Here is a 24,390-nt window from a genome sequence, read left to right on the forward strand (position 1 = left end):
GAATTATTCATTAATTAGTACACCTGAACCTGATTTAATTAGTTTTATCATGCATAAAATCAACCGCGACAAGTTTTTGCAAACAATGGTGATCATTAGAAAGTTATTGAAAGAGCGACAGAGATTTTAGCCAAGACTAAGGTCATGTATAGTCGATGTGATAATCGGAGCAAGACTTCTTCTTGGTATCGAGATCTCAGGGAGGTCTCGACTCTCGACACGGACGCTTACGAAGGAAGCGACTATCCCACACACGCATTTACTCCGACAGATACGTAGGCTCTTTGCCATAAAGCATACGAAGCATCTTTCGAAGCCCATTGCCTCCTCGAGTAGGGATAAAGTGAGAGTCAGTATAAAAGGGGATTTCTTTCCTCTCCTGGAATCGCAGTCGATCTTGTTCGTTTGCGACTATCTCCGTGCGTTTGCCACCATACTCCCGTCTCACATTTACGTCGATCCGTCTTACTGACGAGGTGCACATCTCGCGAGTCAGGATGAAATACGTGGTAAGTAACCGGAAGGGTTGTCTTCTGAAACGTCAATTAAGCGCGATGTGACTCTGCGGGGTTGAAAAAATAATGTCACGTTCTCGACTGTATTACATGTTTGCATTACAAAAATGTCAATAATTGATTTAACTAATATTAAATTACTAATAACTAATATTAAATAACCGTCCATATTAATACTTTATTTAATTTTTTCAGTCTTTTTAATTGTAATTTTGAAAAGAGATAGTGAATTTGTATTAAAATAAAGTTAATTAAGATACCATGGTTTCAAGTAATTTATGTGATTTTTTATTATCATTTATTTATCTATTCATTATTATTTGTTAAACTTAATCACATTTACTAAATCCAAAATTAGTTAAAAAATTAAAAAAAAATTGTTTAATATTTAAGAAAAATTGTCTGACGAAAGATATGGTAGCGAAAAACGTGACCCTTGTAGAATCTTAAGAAGCCACCATTGTCATTGATACATTGCGACAACCTGCATTTATTAATTTATATGCGTGAGATGCACCGTTGAAGTGACGAAACAAGAACTGCGTGGGATTATAAACCTGAAGTTTTACATAATACACAGGCTGACATCAGTTTATACCTTACTTTTCAGAACTTTCTCGAATATTTAAACACACACACATACACATTTACAAGATAATTTTCTTTAAAACTACAATAATTAACATTATTTGTGCATATTATATTAAAATTATTATTTTTTCTTTCCGTTCTTAAATTTTATTAAGCTTTACGATCAATCATTTTGAGAGTCGATCATAAAACTTAATAGAATTTGAAAAAAACACAGTATCGCTATAAAATAAATCTACGATTATATTGATAGACGAACGAATCGCAACGGGACAAGCAACGCGATATCAAAGAATAGAAGGGGTTCACGGTAGGTTGGGATGAAATGGGACGGGCCCAACTGTGCGAGTTTGCGGGTCAGGAGTTAAACGACCCGCGTTGGCATTTGCTTCTCACTTTCACTCATCTCCTGAGAGCGCATCGCCCGATTTCGTAGCAGAGAAACCGATAAATCCACTTTGGGATTCGTGTTACACTCTTCCGCGTTTATTCTCATCGATCATTTTACCCGTTGATCTAGTCACAGGGTGTCGATTAGAAAGGGAACAAATTGACGTAATCCGAATCTTATGATATAATAACGCCTAACGACATACACACATTTTGTAATCGCATTTTGAAACATGCGTTTTCTCGAGATTTATCTTAATCAAGGCATTTACTAATCAGAGGAAAACTAACATCTGTAATTTTTCAGGCGTTAGCAATGATTCTGGGATTGGCGGTGGCGCAAGATTCAAATTACCATGGACGCAACTACCAGCAGGATGATGGACAACATCAGGTTGACAGCAGACGACCTACAAGCACTACACCCATCCCAATTTTGCACTGGAACAAGCAGCAGGAACACGATGGAACTTACAAGACCAGGTAATTATATAAATTTTCAATACAATTAAAAAGAAAGATCTAAAGATCTCTTAAATTATTATAGTAATAATGCTAACTATATTTATTGGTACAAATTTTTGAAGCGATAAATATTAGTATTGTATATACATGTATAATATTTCAAATATTTAAAAAAATCTTTCTCCGATCTTGCCTTTACGTCACGCGCGCAAAAAAATTTCGCTTGCGATCCAACATATATCTTATGCTCCACATAATCGTATCACCTGCTTCGTCACGCGAACTCCATGTAATCCGGTCCCGAAAGTATCGACGCAATATTGGACCAAGGCGTTATCCGATGCCTCGAATCCGTGCGAACTTCGCCAGCGCGCAGTTTAACATTACGTAACGCGGACCGATCGGCTTTCTGGACCGTCCGTTTTTGCGCAATTGATTATTTAACACTCCGGGACAATTTGACTCCGGCAGTTACGAAACGGGCAACAATATCATCGCCGAGGAAAGCGGCTACATCAAGACCATCGGCGAAGGTGAAGACCGGGCGGAGGCGATCGTGCAGCAAGGCACCTTCTCGTACACGAGTCCTGAGGGACAGCTGATCACCATTCACTACATCGCCGACGAGACCGGCTTTCACGCGCAGGGCGATCACATTCCCACGCCACCGCCCGTTAGCGAGGAGATCCAGAAAGGCCTCGACCTCATCTACGCGGGTATTCGTCAGCAAGAGGTAAGTATACTCAGTACTCACGACCTTTCCTGTTCCGTCCAACCCCCATTATACATGCTCTCGCCACGATTACTTTTATAGAAGTTGCACCACTCGATTTCCATGAAATTCCACACTATGGATATTTAATTAACGGTGCTTCAGTAAAGTGGTTTTACTTGCAATATACTAGTCCAAGGTAGAATTTGTACGAGGATCACTCGAAAATATATTTAATCCATTATAGCATAGACTATTTATTCTCGTTGCAGATAAAATTAAGAAATTATTAACTATTAATTCGTGTGGATTGTCTGAAATAAATAATCCACATTAATACGCATTTTATGACAGATACCGACGTTTAAAATTCTATTAAAGAAATCTTAGAGATTACACATGATTTTATTAAATATAAAAGTATTAAAAGAGCAGACTCTCTCTCTCATTCAAGATTTACGTGACGGAGTAATAGTATATAAAATTTTACTACTTCATTGCATATTACAGTCCATTCACAGTTTTCTGTCCTCGATTATCCCCACTTATTTTTCTCCTCTCTCATCTCTCTTCTTATCACCTCTGTTCACGTCCATGTTCACCTTTATGGTAGACGTTCTCCGCGAGCTTATGGGAAGGACTTCTGTTTCGCCACAGCTAGCATAGGTCACGGTTTCCAAGCAGAGTTTGCGAAAAGCCATTCAGTTATCTATGTACGACGAGCGCACTTGCGAAATCGTGATAGCGATCCATATTGATGCAAAGGCTAAAGACCGCTATATGGTATGAATGACCCGCGCGAAGTGAAGGAAGAAGGTAGCTACTCGCATGCCATTTCCTTTCGATTCTCGTTAATCATTACGTCGGTTCTCAATAGCTACCGGTTCTCTTCCTTAACTCGTCGAAAATTACTCTTATCTACGCGCTGCAGAAAATATGACATCCGTGATGAGATATCTGCATCTAATTAAAGCTGCAGTTTCATAGACCGTGATAACTAATAACTGCTTTACCGTCATTAAATGAGCCCGTTGATCGTACTTTAAATCTATATATTATTGCAAATGCAACTAGCAAATCTTTGAATAAAATTTTAAAATAAAAGGAAATGATGTTTAAAATAAAGATATGGAGAATTTTCTAGAAATACGAAATTCTCTCGTATAATGGCAGACAATAATAATAGGTTTAACGCTTGATCGAGCTAGCGTTACTTCCAACACAAGAAAACATATTTTCCAATTAAAAAACATGTTTTTTTAATCTCATAAAAATAATTAATATCAACAAAGCCTAATTTATAGTATCAGTTGGTATCGAGAACAGTTTATAAAAACTCGGTATGTTTATCTTCTAGGAGGAAGAAGCTCGCGCAGCAGCCCAAAAACCACAGCAGCCACTGAGCCAGCAGGTCGACAGGCGGGATGAATACAATAACAGAAAGTACCAATAGCAAGCTCCCGTCGATGCTTCAGCGATATAACGTATTCGCAGCATTGTACCGTTATTAAGAAATAGCAATTAAGTTGTTAAGTTACTTTATCCCCTCGCGCTCCAAATACATTCTCCATTCTATGTACATTTATAGTAAGAAACATTGGTAAGTTCGACTCCGCTCTTTCGTCCTTCCACCGTTAATCATGTCGATCCTTTCTCAACGTGAGATCCTGGCATTCGTATGCACCATTAATGATTAATCTCCTTCTATCTCTCTGTGGCGGCGTCGGCCACCGCGTAATTGTGCTCTTCGGGTGGGAACTGACATTTCTTGTGTCGCGATAGAGAAGAATGTCACGGGAGTATACCATATCCAGCGAACTAATCTACTCGTAATCGAGTCTACGCCCATTCATGGCGTTGTTACCTTTATACCTCGCCGTAGAACATTTCTGTTTTTAGTGCGAGAACTTAGAACTTTGATACAATTGCTCGATAGCTTCTTTTTATAGTACGCTTCTCTCTATATACTTAAGAGAAAAACGTTTTCTTCTCTTAGAGCACCTACATTTTTATATTTTAGCTGTGTTGATTCTTCGTACAGCATTTTATTTTGTATGCCACGATTTCTCTAATTTTTAATTGTTTCTCATCTCTGAATTATCGTAGAGAAATGTATTATTTATGAAAGTAAAAAATATAATTTTAATAGATGTTTGTTAAATATATGGTCGGTGAAAGAGCGATAAAAACAGGAAATAAGAATTAGTATATGGCGGCGCGTGGCGAAAGGAATCAAATAATTCGTTGCCCGGATAAGCACATCGATTTCTTATCGTCACCGATTACATACATCAACGAGCGTGTATTCTCATGCGTGTATAAATTTATATGCGAGCATGCAGATACTCCAATAAACCTTCCATGGAATGAAGAATTATTACGGTCTACAAACGCCGAGAGATCTGCGTTCGGGTTTGATCGGGGAAAGAAAATATAGGATAAACGTGTGTTTAACGGAGCGAAGCGTCTTTATTGTTAGTCTCGAGTACATATACAAATCTATAAGGGCATCAGTCTTCGTTCTCGGAGAGGAAAGAAAGAGAGCGCACTCTCCGAGGCCGGTGAAACTTTTCACGAGGTAGCGCGTCAAGGCCGGTGAAACTTTGAATGAGGTATGATAATCGGATAAGCGGATGCCGATGCTCCTGGATGCACGTCGCACTGTTACGATTACGCGACATGGGATCACCAATACTGCTCCTTGCAATCCAAGCAATGCTACAAATAACGAACGCTTAAAATCATTGACAATTATTTGGAAATAATTACGAAAAACTTTGTAGATTTCTAAGACAAGAATAAATTCTCAAAAATAGATTTTTAGGTACTTAAATATTTTTAAAATGTTATTTTATCGTTAAAATATTGCCATATAAAATATATATTATCAAAGCCAAGTCAGGTATTATAGCTTGATTAAATTGGAAATTTCTCTTTAGTTCGTTGCAGCGAAAAGCCGATTCTACATAAAATGAGTTTTAATCCGATAATCCCTATAAAACTCATTGACATACGACATTTATAAATAATTTTAATATCATATTAACATTTTTATTTTATTTTAAAATATGAGATGTGCATGATTAAAGTTGCATATACCGAATCAAATGCTAAAAGCGTTAAATTGTTATCTTGAATACTAATTCATTCGGAAGTATAATTAAAGTAATCTTTCGGCTTTTTGTATTTACCAAAATATTCCTGGTGAAACAACAACTTCGGTGTTAAATAGAATTTTATTTGTTTACTGCTTTTATGTAAACTATCTGATATCACATGTTTTTTAACATTTTACGCTCAAGCGATCGTTCGCTTTCACATTTACTTGTAAAATAAGTTAAGCATTAAATGATATTCCTTACGCACAGATCATATCTCTTGTCTTTACGCGGACAGTTGTAATGTCATTCGCGGGGGGAGGGAGGACTTTTATCCGAAAATCGCAATTGACTTAGGCGCACAGTGCGTAACGGCCCGGTTCTCATCGCCATAAAAGAACGGAAAGTGCGCGGTGTATCCGCTTTTACTTAACAATCAGCACCATTGTCGCGACGTAACGAGGTTTATCTTAACGATTAACTAATTCTATGCGGCCCCCTTCGTCTTTTGGCACGAGCGGATAGCCTTCCGGTATGCCGCGAGAAATTAGTACGTGAAAAGTATCCGCGGACGCGCAATTATAAACTAGGAAGGAAACTACTACTATTAGCGTCAGCAGAATCGGCGATAGAAAGCTATTAAGATTTCCGGATCTGCGGCTCACGCTGAATTAACCCTGCAACGTACAACAATACTATGCTTGCATAATCACTGTGTTTCTCGCATTAGAGATTTTCAAGACGTGATTCGGCAACGATACAAATCACCAGTGCACCCTACGGTGTAACACAGTTCTTTCGTAACTAATAAAGTTGTGATACTTCGCTGGTGGAGTGTCGCTGGTAAGTAAAGAAAATAGTACACTGCAGGGTTAATGTCCGATCCGCTCACACCAAAGTGGCCGTTCTATTTTGATTCGATAGGTGGGATTTTTCTTTGTCGTAGGTCAATATTCGCCAAATAGAAAAGATTGTGGAAAAAGTATAGTAAATGCAGAATTTTTTTGATTATAATCTACATATATAAGCAATCACTTCCAATAAAATTTTTCTAAAAAATTTTGATATCAAAAGAGAAAGAACTGTATATGTATTTTGATTACATCTTGAATGGGAATAAATACTTTCTAAAGTATCCCTGCGAAAATAGATTACCGAAAGAAACTTACACGCAAAGACAATGGCGGCCGCGAGTCTTCGCACGTTTCATAGATCGGTGACGCAACTGGAAAGAGTGGAAAAAGATTGGCGAACATTGTCCGACGATTTTCTTTTTTTTCAAGGAAGTCCCACCGCGCTTCCCTGAAAACTGAGTTACAGTCCAGCATGGCATCTAACGTTGTCTCTAGGCGGTACCCGATCATCTGCTCGCGATAATAACAGAACAAAGGCAGGACGACGAATCAGGAAGCAAGCCGCCGCCGCCTCGGTTCTCGATGACGAAAAGTCATTGTGTTAATCTCGCGTAATCCTTATCTCCCCTCCGTTGGAATCTTCTTATCCGCTGCATTTCGATCGTCTCCTGATTCAATCGGCCCTTGTTCCTCGTAACGTTATATCATCTCGGATAATACTGGGAACCGTTGGCGATGCTGACACAACGGAGTCGTACATCGGAAAAAATATCAGTCGTGGCACTTCGAGAAACGTTATATCTATATATTATATAAGCAACGTTCGTGATCGAGAATCTTTAGCCTTCCTCCATGGAATATAGAGCATCGATCTCTGTATTCGTACCGTCTCTATTCATCATTGTTCTTCCTCTCGCCAACGTTCATCCCGACCGGAAAATTCATGATCAACGGCGATTGCTTAAGAGAACATCGACAACAGGCGGCAGTTCGATTCGACGAGCGGTCTCGCTATCGAGATCATCGAGTCGAACCAAGGCCGTCCAGCGTAGCGAAATCCAGCGTCGACGCGGTATCGGATGATGAGCTCTTCGCGATAAAACGTGATGCTACAACGTGGCAAAGCGATGAACAATGACGGAACTGTTACGAGGCGCTCGTCGAGGGAGCTCTCGAGAGCCGCGTCCTAGACAGGTCAGGCGGAAGCGGATCGTACGGCGTCGCGTTGAAGCCGACGTATCGATTGTTCTTCTTGTGGAGAAATCCCCCGGTGTATGGATCCGTCTTGTAATAAATTACCCGTCTGATGCCGAACGGATCGATGTAGCCGAACGAGCCGACGGTACCGTCGGGCTCCCGTCCCTCCTCGTGATACTGCCTTCTTAAATAATACTGGAAACCGTTCGCCGTGGTGTGAGTGCCGTCGTACGGCGGGAAATCGCCCGAGTCGCTTCGAGAAATGGGCGATTGATAGCTTGGCCTGACGGAGGAACCTCCGATAGCAGGATCGTAAGGAGCTTCGAGAATCTGAATCGGTGGTCGAGCCGTAGATCCGCGGTAATACGTAGCTGGTCGATGATAGGTGTCCAGACTCTGGAGTCCAGATGAAGGGTAGCCTGGTCGACTCGAATAATAATTTCTCAAAATTGGTCGGGGCCTGATGGTCGTCGGGGCATAATAACCGGAAGTGATGTCATTGCCGGACAGTGGCACGACGGCATTAGGATCTGGTCGTCTGTAACGAATGGTTAAAGATTCTTACAAATTTCTGTAGTACTGTATTTTTTAAAAGAGTTGGTTTGTAACGTGCATTTTAGTCTCTTTCTAACGAGTTATATTATAACGCAATGAATTGATTTTGTAACCACACTCTTTACCTGAAGGGATTAGGTGGCCTTTTGGGTCTGGCCAGGACTCCGGTCTGCGCTGGTACCTTCTTTGTTTCCGCCACCGCGTCTTGAATAGGTCGATCCTTACCCACGTAAACCATCTTTGACCTGAAAGAATTTTAAGGATAAATTCACTACTCAGCACTTAATTATAGGTTTCTAATTTTGGTTAAATTCCGGCGTTATTTTGAATATTAATTTTGTCATTAATTTTACGGTTAGATTACCTTAGTATTCGGAATCCCTCGTGGTCCGCGATGTAATCCTTTAATCGTAAATATCCGAGAGGGTCTAACCAGCCTTCGGTGCCAATCACCGTGCCATCAGCCAATCTCTTCTCTTTCCTATACTGACCGTTCGCCGTTTGAAAACGAAAGAATCTTTCCGGGCCCTCATCTGTCTGAATGTGATATTGCGTATTGGGATCTAGGTTCCAGCCGCTTCTCTGGGCCTCGATCTCGTCCGCTGTCAGACACAGCGCCGAAACCTGCAACGTAAACCTACTTAAATCGTTTCCCGCGTCGCGTTAACCGCGTCAATCATTATTATTTAATATGGAAGCTATAATATGGGAAATAAAATATCAGATAATCTTATTTGAATTTTAAAATAGTTTTGTTCAGTTCGATGTATCGTAAATAAAATGCTGAATTGATTAACTCTATTATAAATAAAAGATGAGTGAAGAATCAATTAGAGATTAAAATATGCATAGAGAATGAACTTGATGAAATGGACGATTGATATATAGCTTGGCTTCTTGTTTTGCATTTATCGTCACGTTTCAAAGAAAAAATCTAAGAAATAAAATTTTGCTTGAAAAAGCTATATTAAAAAATTGAATATTTAACACATATAGTACTATTACAAAATGTAATTATTAATTTAATACAGTAATATTTATTTCTTCATTGCAGAGTACGAAAATCTGCTGGCCAGTTGTTATCACGAATCCAGTTACGATCAAGAAGTTACATTTACGATCTGCACGTACGCAAATTTCAAGTTGCCGGCCGCGATAACAAGAACACGCCGTGTCAAGGAACGTGACCGGCTACGTGGGGTGTTCCCTGGCAAACGATTAGTCAGCATCGTTTCTCGGACTACGAGGCCTGTCTCTTTTCTTCTTTGCGATCTATACGGCTGCTTGTAGGCGCGGCGACGCATACTCCGCTTCGCCGGTCAGTCGTAATCACTCCATTTACGGCGTTACGACCCGAAGACGACGAACGTTCCGCTTCGAGCGTGGCTTCGAACCAGCCGAGCTCTAGACGACGTACTTTATTTCGCCGGATTTTTCGCAGCGTTCGATAGTATTTCAAACTCTCCGCTACTCCGTTCATTTACGAGCCATATATCGCCATCGCAATGGAAAGATAGTTTTACAATCATTAAAAGCAAATTGCAATGTCTGAATTCCAGTTGCGCGAATTCAGGTTGTGGCTTTTGTGGGAAAACGCTGCTGCGTATTGCACGCATAGGTACATACTTAAGAAACTATGTCTCATCTTGTAGATTTCTTTATTATTCTCATTGAGCTCACAGTTGTTTTCAAGAGCAATCATATATATGCGGTAAAAAGAAATCTTCTTGCAACCTAATTTTTTACAAAAGACACGTAGCAATGAACTATGACTTTTGATCGGAAGAAAAGATTGATCGATTACATTGTAATAAATAGATATGTCAATTAACAATGTCGAACGACTTTCTTAATTCTCCGTAATTAACTTAACTCGCAACTTCGTGTCGCGTATCGCTAAATCTTATTTGTATATGTAATCGAGTTGACGCGTAAACGAGATTTCCATGTGAATGAAATCACGTTCCGCTCTTCCGAGTCATCGTCATAAAAAATTCCGAGATCCGCAGGCCGGTCCATGATTCATGATTATTCGCGCTTTGGAAATGCATAATAGAAAGTTATAGTAAAAAAATAAAATCGAAACGTTACGAATCCTCATTTATGAGGCAATATCCTCGATCTGAACTGGCATTCGCCATTTAGCCGAAATACATTATAATGTGCCACAATAATTCCGTCCACGCGGGGAATGCGGTGCTTTCCATCGCGGTATCTTTTATAGCGGGGTACCATTGCGCGCAAACACGGCGGTCACGTAAGAGATACTTATCCCTTCTGTTGCGGATTTTGCGTGGGATTGACCAAGACCACGAGGTCCGCCTCTCGTCGGTCCATATTAAGAGATGCTGGACCGACCGAGCGTAGGGTCGATGTATCGGCATTACGTAGCGAAAATATTTCGTGAAATAATAACGTCTCTTGGGGAAATGGAGAGAGGGTGACGTTTTCCTCTCTAAATTTTAAATCTCTTATCCGGGCTTCCCGACGCATAAAATATTACATAGAGTATAGAAATACGAGAAGAGGACGGATATGAGAAGAGGATATTTGTAGATGCGCTGTGTACTGGGACAGGAGAGATTAAATTTTCCTTAAGCGATATACTCAGCTCCACGAATTGCTTGGCGAGTGAATTAAGTTTTGTTTTATGGGACACGACGTAGGGTCAAGGCACGCCACAGCTGACCTTGGACCTTTTCATGTATCGCACGTGAGCTTAATATCCATCACGTTGCTGCATCTCTTTGCCGGTAAGAATTCACACTCAGGATTGCTTCGGTATCCTTGAAACTGGTTCACCGCGTGTTATCGCTGCGAGGCACTTTGACTTGAAAAATGGTCGCGGTGTAGGAGTCGGACTCAATGTTAGGTTGATATCCTTGAAACGAATCGACCTCGCGGCTTTGTTTCTACATATGAAAGACGTTCTGTTAAAATATCTAAGCATTTTCAATTTACATAATGCTAACTACCTAATGCCCTATTTATAGACGTGAAACTCTTCAAAGGATATCTTTGCCGATTGGTCTTTTATTGGTTTTCGATTTTATCAGTCTATGATTGCATGCCCGTGCAAAATGTTTCTTTGCATTTCACCCTGTGGAATTCGAGATATCGGACGGTAGAAATACGCGTCGTATGCCCGATATGTAGTTAGCCTGTAGTTTGAAGAACGAGAAAAGATCATAAAAAGTAAACACTGCAGTATTCCATGACATAATCCATATATATAGCTTATTGTTAGTAGAGTGATAGCTTTTTCTTTCCGGTAGTCGCAATTCACTTTTACTCTTCGGGGAGACGTTGGATACTTTTCCACCTTCTGTTCCTGTCAAAATTATAGTGCTCGCAAGTACGTATTAATTTCCTCTTGAGCGGACATTTTTCTTTTTCAACGACGTCAAAGCGGAAGATAGACACTTCGTATTTTAGTCAACGAAAGACATTGATGAGTTGCCTAGTTCTATAAACGCAGAATTCCGTAAGAAACTAAGTATGTATGCATAGTATAAGTACGTATGCAAAATATATACCTATGTTATTCATGTACGCGTAAAGTAATAACGTGTTATTCATTATCGCTTACAGTAATTTTAAGCAAAGGTTAAAACCGGTCATGTCTATAAATATTAATTAAAGTTAACTGAAGTTTAACTGATTCTCTCTTTCTCTCTCTTTCTCCGTTCTTTCTCTCTCTGTTTCTTTTTGAATATGCGGAGACTCAGAATGAGAAAGTAATTTAATATCTTAAGACGAGAGCAACGAGAGTCTCCTCGCTCGAACTCGCAACGAAAGAGTTATATTATGCGGATAATTGCGGAGCCAAGTAGAGACCATAAACAATCGAGACAGGGAATAAATTGCGTTAAGTATCAAGGACCCAACACGAATTTTATTCACGTCGCATACTTAATAGCGGGCAATTCTCAGGAGCTTCAAAGTCCTGACGCGTCTATAACCACGCCATGCATCAATTTTCCATCCTCTCGAAGGAAAGCCATCGTTTCGGCCGGCGGTTTTGTACGAGGTCGTCCAAGCCGCGCGATTAACTCGCTAAATTATCATTGCACCGTCCATTGTCCGTCGACCGACTGCCGTCGGTCACGGTGATTTCACCTTTGCACAGGAGCCGCCGCGGCCGCGGCTCCTTTCGCTCGCTTCCGCCGTTCTCCATCCTCTCGCGCGATCTCCTCTCTCATTAAAAACACCCACGCTCCGCGCGGTTCCCACGTGCCTGATCACGTGATATAATCTGGGATTATAATGAAATTGCGCGCCCGGGAAATTGGCGACATTGGTAGCCGACAATGAATTCGGTGCTTACAGGAAAAGGATATTGTTACGCTAATTGCGGAGGTAATTAGCTAGTAAGAAGAAAAAATTAACGAGATTCTCGGTCGATTGCTCTTGGGATTTATCTTAGATAATTATGTTGGCACTGACACATTTCTATCGCTTAATTAATCACGCAAATTTTCGAAGCTTACAACTAGTAATACACGATGCAGAGCGTGAATAATATAAGCATGCGTAGAAACGTATGACGTCTATCTAAATTAGACATGAAAATAAGATGAATAGGGTAGCTAATTCTAATAAAGTGCTATAATTTGAATCCTGCTACTTTTATTTCTTATCTGTTACTCTATTACGCACTATCATTCTCTAGAATAAAACCTATCTCTTTCACGTTTGCAAATAGGATTACTGAACTATTTTTAAATATTATTTTTTGTTTATTTAATATTATTTAAAATTGTATTTTATTTCTTGGCTTTGGCGCATTATTATACCTACAAGAATTCTTTGAATCTTTAAACATACCTTTATTACATTGTTGCACGCAGAGCCATCATCGTCGGTGGCATTTTGCGGTGATCCCACCACATCGCATACAATCGTGATATTACGGATCATAATTGCAGATAGTGTCACACAAGGAGGATACGTGACAAATGCGCGATCTCATTTGCGATCTCACTTGGTATTCGAGTAGCGTGCGTCGGCGTTTCGTGAGCGCACATCGCGCGCGGCCTTCGCACGAACACGCGCTAATTGATATTCGGAGTGCGCGATATTAATTACCTTCGCGTAGTTTCGCTCCGATATTTACCGCACGAGGATCGGTTCTCGTACCCCAATTCTTTTCAAACGCAAATACATCCGTGTACCTGTTACTTCCCTTTCGATTTAGTAACTCATCGTGCATGCAGAGTTAGTAATACGTATTCTATACTATGACTTTAATACCTAAAGTTGTTTTATGTTACTATTTTACTTTCACATCACTTCTTCTCAGTATTTACATTCAGCGTTTAAAGATAATCGATGCGTATTTCTAATTCTATTCAAATGTAAAAACATTTTCAGATATTTATTTCGTTAGCGATATTAATAATATACTTCAAACTTCGATTCTTTAGTAAGTACTCTTTAATACTCTTTATATGTTTAGCTTATTCAAATGATAATGATGTTGGATAATAATATTAGCTTATCTTAATTAATTATATTATGACATTGTAAAATATGCTTTGAGAATAATTTACAATAATAAAGACGATAGAATAAATTTTTTTATAATTATTTTATTAAGAAAATATCAGATAAAATAATTTTTTATCATGCTAATTATATTGTAATTAATATCTAAGATCTTATTTTCTCACAGCCTTTTAATTAATATCCATTTTAATATCCATTAACGACAATTAAATTATAAGAAAAACCCTTTCTTAATCCGACTTATTTCTTCACTTTCCTTGACTTAAAAAGTAGCAATTATTTCGTTTTATTCCCAGAAAATTCAATAGCTCTCTTAAGTAGGTTAATATTAACATCCATGTTTTACCATATTAAATATTGCTAATTCTGAAAAATTCTCGCATTAGACAAATAATACTTAAGATCCGACAGCCACGATAAGCGCCAAGTGTGCAATAATGATTCAGTATTAAGTTTACGGTCGAGTGTTGTCAAATTACTCTGGAAACCAGAGCTGATCCTATTGATTGACGTGAATCTGGGCTGCATTGATAGTCACGCACGCGTTTTTATATTACCCGATGGCACGACCATGCAGGAGAGAGAAAGAGAGAGAGAGAGAGAGAGAGAGAGAGAGAACGTCCTCCTCTGTTACTTACACTTCTATCCACGCGATTTTCACGGTACCGCGCGTTCGTGCATCGAACTCTCCCGGAGTAGGAATAGAAGCCGGTGGCTCTTTCACGAGTGCATCCTCGGCGTCGGACTTTCATGAACGCCTTCCACTAATCACGCCGGTGTCAGTTTCGATCGAGCGATGACGTGAATATATGCGTGACAGATTGTAGTCGACGAGTGTACGGTACGGAACAATCAGCGGTTTTACCGGCACGCAAATGCAGTTACGCAAATCATCTCGAGCCGTCACCGTTAAATATATGCAAAGTATCGTACACTCCTTTGACAGACGTAAACACCTTCGGTTCGTAACAATCTAAAGATTCTAAAGCTATAATTTTTATATGTGAAACGTGAATTTGAGCAATTTCGTAAATTATCAAAAGACTCTACTGATGGAAGAATCGTACGTTCAATATTCATCTTCCTGAATTCTTAAAAATATCAGTCATGCAATTTTTTATTTTTTCTAGATTTTAATATAGCTCTACCGATATCTAATATGTGTTTCTAGCGAGTATTTAATAAATTCCTTTGATCTGCATTCTCATTAAATTAATTGAGTTCATACACGGAGAAAAATACTGTTTAATTAAAAAAAAAAAGAAGTTGCTTCAATTAAACGTCGACGTCACGGACTGCCACAAACATAAATAGTTAATTCAATTGGACATTATTGGACCAAATATTGAAATTATTGAAACAACTATCTGATGTTTTTTGTTCATTAATATTGATGTTGCATCAATAAATTTCATCTTGATTACACTGATGCTGCTGATACAATATCACTTTTTTTCGTGTATTTATACGGTAATCGGATATCATTTCTTTTGCGCGAACGTTCAGTTTCATTACCAATGTCAATACTACTTTGCAAAGTTCATTATTACATTCATGAAAATAGCAAGATTACGTAATGTAGCTATTTCGCCGATTCATTTGCCATTACTATTGGAAGACTTGAGAGACAGTAATCACCAGCTCGCGACCGGCGTTTTACTCAATCTTTCGAGGATCTTGAAGTGACGTCAACGAAGAGTTCCAATGTCAATGGCAATTAGCTAATTACTTGCAAATATACGGAAAGGTTAATAACCGCTTTCAGAGATCTTATCAATGTCTATGTCAATGTCAAATTGATTAATGTCGCCTTTGATTAAGTGCTGATTTAATTGTCTTTGATTACCCTCATAATTGAGATATATGCGCGCACGTGGATATAAAAAACAGTGCATAAAAAATTAATTGCAGAATCAAATTAATCATCTTTAAGTTTCTTTCCGCTAAATGCGCTGCATTATATTAACATATTTTTAAATTAGACCGTATGTAAATCCGTATATGTACTGCAAACTCATAAATCCTACCGTCAAGAGATTGAGGCAAAGACACGTTCGCAAAATCATGGTCACTGGTGCTTTGTGAAGTTGCAATACGCGTTCCTCAAGTTTCCTCTTCGTCGTTTTTTGCAGCGATCGCCGAGCCGAAACGTTCACTTACTTCTCAAGCAAAAGTCGCCCATTTACATACATTACAGTCTCCACTGCGATAACTGCACGAAGAAATTTCTCGATCAAAATAATCGAAACCTAAAATTCACATACAGGTATCTCCTTAATTATGACGCGAATAACAAGACGTACCGACGCAGATCTAATCTCCGTGGAAGAAGAAAAGCGTGCAAGATCGGCATTTAAAGGTTCGCGAACGTCGAGGGGAAGAGAGAGAAAGCGAGAAAAAAATTCACCCACTTTCGCGGACCGGATGAGACCGCGGAAGCGGAAGAAGATAGCGTCGACGCCAGACATCGACGGCGTCGATGTCGTCGAGGCGGACCGAGAGGACGCGATACTGTGACTGAGAACCGGCGCGGCGCGGTGTCCCTGCATTTCCAGATCCGCCGTACACGACGGATCTGCGCTCCTTCCCTCGCGACCATCCCCCTCCGTAAGAAGCCGCGAGATCGTTTTTCACCGCGACCGAGACCGCGTCCGCCCACTATCGCGAGTACTTACTCCACATTCGCGTGACGCGTGTTCCCGGACCGGCCTGAAATTATTGGCTTGTGGCACGCGTAATAGTTGCACGCGCCGCACGGCCGCAGGGGGAAGTGATCCGCGCAGTTCCTTGGGCCCAACGAACCTACGGCATAACCCGAGTTCCAGACACCGCGGACATACACACACATTTACACGCACGCACAGACATATACACATTTCCTGAGTTTGAAATACAACATAATCGCACCAATACATACTACGCAGAATCATAGAGAATTGAATAATGGCCGAAGCGTAAAAAGGAAAGCAGTGCCAATAATCAGTAGAAGAAGAAGAAGAAGCACGCGCCGCACGTGATCCCGCGGCGATCCTCTCGGATGACGTAAAGGGGTAGCGATTCGGTCCATATAAGCCTAGACCATCTTCTGCCAGATATCTCTGCGATTTGTCACACAAGAAGAGTCTTTATGTAAATAATTCTCCGAATGGTAGACTTTTCGATCTTTAAGTTTTATTGTCAGAATATTAATTTATACATGATTTAATTACAAAAGCTTTAATATTGAAAATTTGAGAAAATAGAAAAATATGCCGGAGTAATATTTCTTTCACTTTAGATATTTTTTACTTGTTAACAATATATTATTAAGAGAAGCACTTTGGACTTGATCACGAGTCTTGCATTTTTAATTCGTCTCGCATGATAGATAATTGTTTATATTCATACGTAATCGCTAGTCATAAATAACACGCGATCTTCGAGAGCAACACATTGAGGAAGCTATAAACGGCAGAAAATTACATTGTGAGAGTTATAACTTATAACTGTCTTCGAGCAATACGTAAAAGAGGCCTCGTAAGATAGAATTCAGGATGTATTATGGGAAACCGTCACACCTTAATGTTAATCGATACTTGTGATACGATCAGCATGATATAGATGAATATCCTAGAATATTATTTTAAATCTGATTCGATTGTAATTTATCTCGAATAATATAAGACAACTCATGAATATTTTCAATTCCACAATTAAAAAATACACATATGCGTAAATATATGATATTTTTTATTATAAAACTTCATATATATAACGATAATATTAAAATAATTTGTATGCAGTTTTTTAAGAGTTATTTATAAATCACACATGATAATATCTTTTCCATGAATATAATGTATCTTAATTACACCAATTACAACTCAAGGGTATCATCCAGGATGCGTCAATCAACTAGAGAATACTTTACACGCATTTATAGATTATCGTTTAAATTATACTCGTTTCATACATCAGACTTTTAGAATCGATTTACATAATTTTTTATTCGGAAAACCAGAAAAAGTTCCGACATGTGCTACTTTTATTAACATATTGCGTTAGATTCCCACAATATGCATCCTTGATACAACGTTCCCAAGACCTCGACGACAGTAGCCGGAAGACACGTTGCAACTTTATGTCATCTCGCATATTTGCGTCATCTTCGGGTCAGGCAACACCGTTCCGTAATCATCGTTCACATTACCCATAATCATCTGACGAAACAAACGTCGCCAACCTGACGTTCCTTTTAGTCACCGGAAGAATTTGTCATTTGCGTAAAAAATTGCCTCGTCTCTAATCTAATCGCCGCGTCACCAGCTCGACACACATGGTGACGTATGCCACATCTCTTCTTCAAAGAAATAATGTACTTAGGATTGGGAATAATAGAATATTCATGTTATTATCTTATTTTGAAATATATGACATATAGAAAATGATTTAATAAATCTTTTAATTAAGTACGTGGAAAAGTTATAGATATTTATATTTACGAAAGTAACGTTAACATTTTTGTTTATAAAAATGTGATATTATTGGCTAATAATTATTCAATAATTCTAACGGGTAATAATTATTTTATTTTTAAATTTTAATGTTATATGTATTTATCGGATGGAATTTTAAAATTACTTGTCAAAAACAGAGGTCCTGCTTCTGCGTATACATCGCACATACCTATAAATTCAGTTCTTGTAATGTGCTTTTTCAGCTATAATTAATATCAAACGGATCATTCGGTCGAGAAAGCGTGTATAGCTTGCAAAAACAACTGTTTTTTGCCGGCGATATGTATAAGTAGATGTTATCGCGCGCGCGGTCGCGGGCGAGGGAGTCCCGCGATAGAGAGGTAAATGAAGTAAATGAAATGCTGTCTGCGAAGTTATCGTCTTCTCGAGTATCGCTGCGATCCGGATAAGTAATTTCCAGCGCAGCGTGAAATCCGGTTTTACTGCAGAGGCTCCGTTTCCTCGCGTTACAGTAAACGACATCGCGTTTCCACGGTAGAGATGCGGACAGCGTAAAATAAACAGCGCGTCCAACGTTTCACGCTTTACAACGCCTTCGGCGCCCGTTACATTTATAATTTCATAAATAACGCGTGAAATCGAAAGTGCACAGATAGATAGCATATCTCGCGCACCGAGAAAACTCTAAAGTATCTAGAAGTAGTGTGTGGGATGTGCAAAGATGTAACACACAAGAGAAATAATCGTTACGTCAGTAAAGCTCATCGTTATATCAAAAATTGTGCAACTCCATTTGTTCATTATATAATATTGCAAAATAGCAAGAGAGATTATTTGTTATAAGATGAAAGAAGATTATAACAAGAATATTTAAGATGACTTTTAATTCACATTGGGTTGAAAGAATGCCAAGGGAGGAACGTGCTCATCGAGCACGTTTCTCTCTTTCATCACCGACGAATCGAAAACTATACGCTTCTATGTGTGTTCTCTATCACTTCTACTTCCTACTTTTAAAAATGTCGTGCTGGCAGGACAGAGAGCCGCTGATTGTGAGAGCGACGACAAGATCGCTATCGCGATTGTCCGAGGCGCATGGGAATGTACCTCATTCGCGTCCCTTCGAAACAAAGGCTCGAAGAGAGAGACTGGTCTTTTGACCAGAACCTTTTCTTCCGTCGGACAGTAAATTATTTTACACGAACATTGGACAATTTCAAATCAGAGACGGTAACGAAAAAGACATGCGTGATTAAACGTTTTTAGACACATATAACTTTTATAAATTTCTATCAAATAAAGTCATTTTAAAATTAAAAGAGGAATTTAGCCTTGTTCCTAATATATGTATAATAATCTTGTTTCTTCTGTCTAATGTCAAACGGACTTTGATAGAACTGTTTTACATAGAAAATCAAGAAACCCCAGGAAGGATGACTCCGAGCAAATTTGCGAAAAAGAGAAATCGACTCGATTTGAAACTGACGGGAAAGAAATTCGTAAGATGAAGTGAGTTATATCGAGATCATCTGCCACGCTCGTGGAATACACGGCGGACGAACCTGGGGCTCTGCCTTCCGTCTGACGCTCGACCGAGCCTTACCGCGTATTTTCTCCTTCGCTTGCCGCGCTTACGACGCGGCGCTTTCACTTTTACGAGAGGAGAGCAGAGGCGGCATGTCGAGTGGATAGGCGCCATCGTGCGTATGTGTGTGCGTAATGTGTTACAGCCGATCTTTGATAGCGAATTTTCGGAAGCTTGTTCTGGCGGTTCGAAATCAGTGGCGTAACACATACCTACGTGTTATGTAGATTGCGACAGCAATCCGTATGTCTCTTTGTAATAGATCCATGCGTAGAGATTAAGAAGGAGCTAACAAAGGTCTAACAAAAGTCTATTTTTTAATGATATTTAGAGAATTATATAATGGGCATTACGTCTCAACAAACGTATTGTAATCAATATTTTCTTATGTATTAAATATTACAATTATTTTGATAAATATAAATTATTTCGCTTTGTCCCGTTTCATATTCTCCATCGAGAAATATCACGTGTCTCATCGTTAAACAATATCTATAATAAAATATTGATTTTCTCACGAAAATATGAATTTTCTATCGTATCTCCTACGCGTAACGCAATCGAGCATTAGTGTAATAACTGGTAAATGAGAATTACATGATTAACAATTAGGAAAATTGCGTATCGCACACGCGATAAAACCGGGTGCGAAGTGCGCGATGTATCGCGTACAAATGAATAGTTTTGCACTCCCGCACGCGACGCAATGATTCGCACAAAGGAGCGTCGTCGCAAAATTAAGTTCTCACGGTCGGCATATGTAGACTTACGTTCCGGGAAATTGATAAAATCGCATACTTGTATGATCTCGATGCGTATGCGTATGCGTTTCCTCGTTTTGTATCTTGTTTTATTTATCTTATCGAACATTGCTATTACGTAGATCCTCAGGTAATATTCTAATATAATAAAAATACTTAAACTGATGTAATTATTCGGTATTAATCAAGTTTATTACGTATATAATGACACACTCGCGTGTATAATTTTCATAAGTTGACACTGTTTAGTGTTTATTTCGTTAAGTATCGCTAAATTACCATTATTTGCTCATAATTAATTTCCAACTGATAAAATAATATAAATTTATAAGATTATTATTAAATGCCAGTAGCAATGTCTTTTTTATCTAAGTAAAATTTAAATTTTAAGAAACACGGATCTTTGAAAATACACATTATTATAAAAATAAAATTCTATAGAGAGTCGTTCTAGAACAAGATTTTTAATTTTTTTTATCGAAGAAAGGGAAGTTGTAGCAGCGAATTTTCCAAATTGCAGTGGAATTTAAAAAAGAAATATTGCATTGCTGAACGGACACGACATCAGTACAGAAATATAAAGGCTTGAGAGATATGCGTTGTCATTCAGGTGGAAAATGACATTAAACTTTCAAAAGCACATTAAAGCATATTATCGATAGCAGGCTTGCTATCAAGGAAAGCAGAAAACTCACCACAAGCGGCAGGACAGAGGCGAGTCCTCGCCGCATTCTGGTCCGGAGATTTCAACGACAAAGGAAAAGAGACGGACTGGGAACCAATCGATCGAGCTCCAAATTTCGCGTCGAAACTGGAAGATCGCGGGCGATCTTGTCGCGCTTAATCGTGTCCGTTTACTGATCGAAACGAAGCCTACCAAGCCGAAGCCGGATCGCACTCGCGGCCTACACGTAAAGCAAGCCAAGGCTCCGTAGTTGGCAGGGCAGACCGAGACCCACGCAATTTTCCTTTACGGTTGTCTGTTCGACCGTGTGTCGAACACCAGCGATTTCGATAGATAAACAATCGAACGCTGATTGGGCGCTCAGTATTTATTCTCTAAATACGTGCACGACGGAATTGCAATAAAATCCGAATTTTGGGAGGTATTCTCTTAAAATTCACAAAATATTATATTTGAGATATAAGTTTGCGCCACGATGCTGATGCAAGCAATGACGCGAGTGATCAGCAATTCAAAGGAATCGGCATATTAGAAATTGTTTTATATGTGGTGCGTATGAAGTGACACATTTTTTTCTTTCCTTGAAATATTTTTAAATAATTAAAAAAAATTGATATCTATGTTATAATTAAAACAATCTAGTCATAACAGTCACAGTACTTGCATAAATTATCACTGAAATTATGAAGTTAATATACTGTAATATTTAAATTTTTTATTTAAAATAATATATTTTTAAATTATTATTTATCTTCTGTTAACATAGCAACAATGTGAATTTTGTGAGTCAGCAAAATTATAGATGCACGCATCTTTGTCACATTTCGGATAATAATAATGAAACGATATATGTTACGTTATTAGAGTGTCTCAGAAAGTTGCAAACTAGCAGAGAATTTTCCCACGACGAATTTTGAATTCCAGCACCGCGTCGTGCAACGAACGCGATTTCCGCGACGCCTAAATACGATCCTTTGTCTCGCATTTTTCATCGGCTCCAAAGTGTGGAAACTTGAAATCGCATTTAATCGGCGTTGATTAACAAGAATGCATTCTCAGCGTCTGAATAGTAACAGCGTGAAATTTTGCGAAACGCCGGAAATATTTCTTGCACACGCATGACAGTGAAATTGCAGAGCGGGAAAACGTAGCGTAATGATCGCCTTCGTGATCGCTCTACGTGAACGCGAGGCGGCGAACATTACTAAACATGTGTCTTTAAGCGCCAATCGATGACCATGCCTGGAATATTTTCAAGAAAATCAAGGATATATTTTTTAAGATTCCTTCCTGTATGACTCAGGTTGTTAGACGAATCGATGACCAACGAAAAATAAAAAACAGTAAAAGATTTTCTGTTAAAGGCAACTTTATCTTTTTTATTGTAAATATTTTTTAGGCTATTGCTTTCTCCTCATTACACAAATTTCTTTAGTTTAGAAAACTTTAGAATAAACCAAGAACATTATGCCGTTATCTGTCGCATTGCAAACTTAAAAAAGAATGACGATAGAATGCGAATGTGTAGAGACACACCACTATCTTCTTCTTCTATATCACACGTGTGAAAATGTTGCGAAAGTGTGTGACATACTGTGGGAATTCAGTAATTTCGGCGATAATTATGCAAATGGGCTCGTACTGTGATTGTTATGGTTGGATAGCGGAATAATGTTCCATGGCAAACCGCCTACTTGTCAGATGGAACTAGATCTGGCATGCCTTCCACGACAAGCATGACGTAATTGCTGGACTTAAAATTTCGCGCCGTTACCGCACAGAATGCTATGTCAGATATAGCGATGTGGGCGCGTTAATTTTTTTCTCGTCCTCGAAGACGCCTGCATATCCTTGTAGCCGGACATTCACCTGGGATCGTTGACCAGACAAAATCGAAAATTTAAAAAGATCGCAACCGATGACTCGAACAGAGATCCTTTTTTATATCTTTATTCTCCATAAACGACATTCACAGCGCAAATTCTCAATCGATTCTTACGAGATTCAAATAGATAATGCTGCAAATTATAAAATACTTGAGAATTCATGGAGACTCACTGCATATTTACTTATTTTATCTCTTAATACGATAATGATACAATAAATATCTCAATGAATTTTTTCTACGTAAAGTTAATTAAGTTCCTTGGCTAGAAACAACTTTTTCTTTGATATCCAAAAAGTTATTGTTCGTTTCGGAGAAAACGCTAATATAAATACAGGATGAAAAGCCATCAACTGCTATTTCAATCTCGCACAAAAAGATCCGTTTAAAATATCTTCATTCAATAAGTCAATCATTACAACATCTATTCCACAAAAAGCTATCGTCCGCTCGACTGAACACAAACGCGGCGCAACCTCTTCCCAGACACTGTCATACGGAATGAAGAGCTTTGCCAGTAATATCTCCTAATAAAAAAATGTATTGTCTGATTTTACGCGCGTCATCTTGCTAGAAAAGAAGCTCCGAGAATAAATAATCAAAGAGAATATATAGATATAGATATATAAAAGAAAGAAAGAGAGAGAAAGAGAACACAGCAGAAAGGTGATACAGCAAAAAGAAAGCAGTACAGATCCAATTCATAATGAAATAGATTAAGCTTTTGATAGACGAAGCTTTTAAAATCAAGAATTATAAATAATATCCTGTTATAGTGTGTTCCATATATATTTTATAGTTATATCTTATCACACACACACATACACACACACACATACACACACACACACATATATATTAAGCGATTTTATAATAGGCACCATGGACGCATGTTAAGGCTTTTGATACTCTCATTGCTCCTGTTAGCAGAGGTGGGCCTCGATGAAACCGGTGATTGCATCATCGTTACTTCATGCTACTCTTTCAAGCATCGCGCGACTCAATGCCGGGTTGCCTTCACTTTGGCCTTGCTCGCTTTTCACGTTTACCTAGACCCCCGTATCATTGAAGCAGACCTCGTAATTATACGCATACCCACGTAACTTTTTAATAATTAGACTTATACTCATAT

General features: G+C 38.8%; 2 protein-coding genes across 4 annotated transcripts; one reads left to right on the plus strand and one right to left on the minus strand.

The window, feature by feature from the left end:
• The first annotated feature begins 363 nt into the window (after positions 1-363).
• On the plus strand, positions 364-5,128 carry Cpr49ah (cuticular protein 49Ah). Its single transcript, XM_071782928.1, has 4 exons — positions 364-509; positions 1,804-1,979; positions 2,433-2,694; positions 4,031-5,128. Exons 1-4 carry the CDS (start codon positions 498-500, stop codon positions 4,124-4,126), a joined length of 546 nt encoding a protein of 181 aa, XP_071639029.1. The 5' UTR covers positions 364-497; the 3' UTR covers positions 4,127-5,128.
• Positions 5,123-21,548, minus strand: LOC139815774 (uncharacterized). Of its 3 annotated transcripts, none has more exons than XM_071782926.1 (4): positions 21,384-21,548; positions 8,742-9,001; positions 8,503-8,622; positions 5,123-8,360 (listed from the first exon to the last, which is right to left on the minus strand). In XM_071782926.1, exons 1-4 carry the CDS (start codon positions 21,417-21,419, stop codon positions 7,772-7,774), a joined length of 1,005 nt encoding a protein of 334 aa, XP_071639027.1. In that variant the 5' UTR covers positions 21,420-21,548; the 3' UTR covers positions 5,123-7,771. The 3 variants fall into 3 exon arrangements, with proteins under 3 accessions (XP_071639027.1, XP_071639026.1, XP_071639025.1); XM_071782925.1 differs by lacking the exon at positions 21,384-21,548 and adding an exon at positions 15,913-16,307; XM_071782924.1 differs by lacking the exon at positions 21,384-21,548 and adding an exon at positions 14,524-14,789.
• Between the last annotated feature and the right edge of the window lie 2,842 nt (positions 21,549-24,390).

The sequence above is a fragment of the Temnothorax longispinosus genome, chromosome 7, assembly GCF_030848805.1.
Source record: "Temnothorax longispinosus isolate EJ_2023e chromosome 7, Tlon_JGU_v1, whole genome shotgun sequence".
In the NCBI taxonomy this organism is placed as follows: domain Eukaryota; kingdom Metazoa; phylum Arthropoda; class Insecta; order Hymenoptera; family Formicidae; genus Temnothorax; species Temnothorax longispinosus.

Coding starts and splice junctions, on each gene's coding strand:
- Cpr49ah (XM_071782928.1), top strand. Junction 1,980..2,432: donor GATGGAACTTACAAGACCAG/GTAATTATATAA, acceptor TGACTCCGGCAG/TTACGAAACGGGCAACAATA. Junction 2,695..4,030: donor CGGGTATTCGTCAGCAAGAG/GTAAGTATACTC, acceptor TTTATCTTCTAG/GAGGAAGAAGCTCGCGCAGC.
- LOC139815774 (XM_071782924.1), bottom strand. CDS start 14,637: ATGAAAGTCCGACGCCGAGGATGCACTCGTGAAAGAGCCACCGGCTTC. Junction 8,623..8,741: donor GAGGGATTCCGAATACTAAG/GTAATCTAACCG, acceptor AAATTCTTTCAG/GTCAAAGATGGTTTACGTGG. Junction 8,361..8,502: donor AGGCCACCTAATCCCTTCAG/GTAAAGAGTGTG, acceptor CATTCGTTACAG/ACGACCAGATCCTAATGCCG.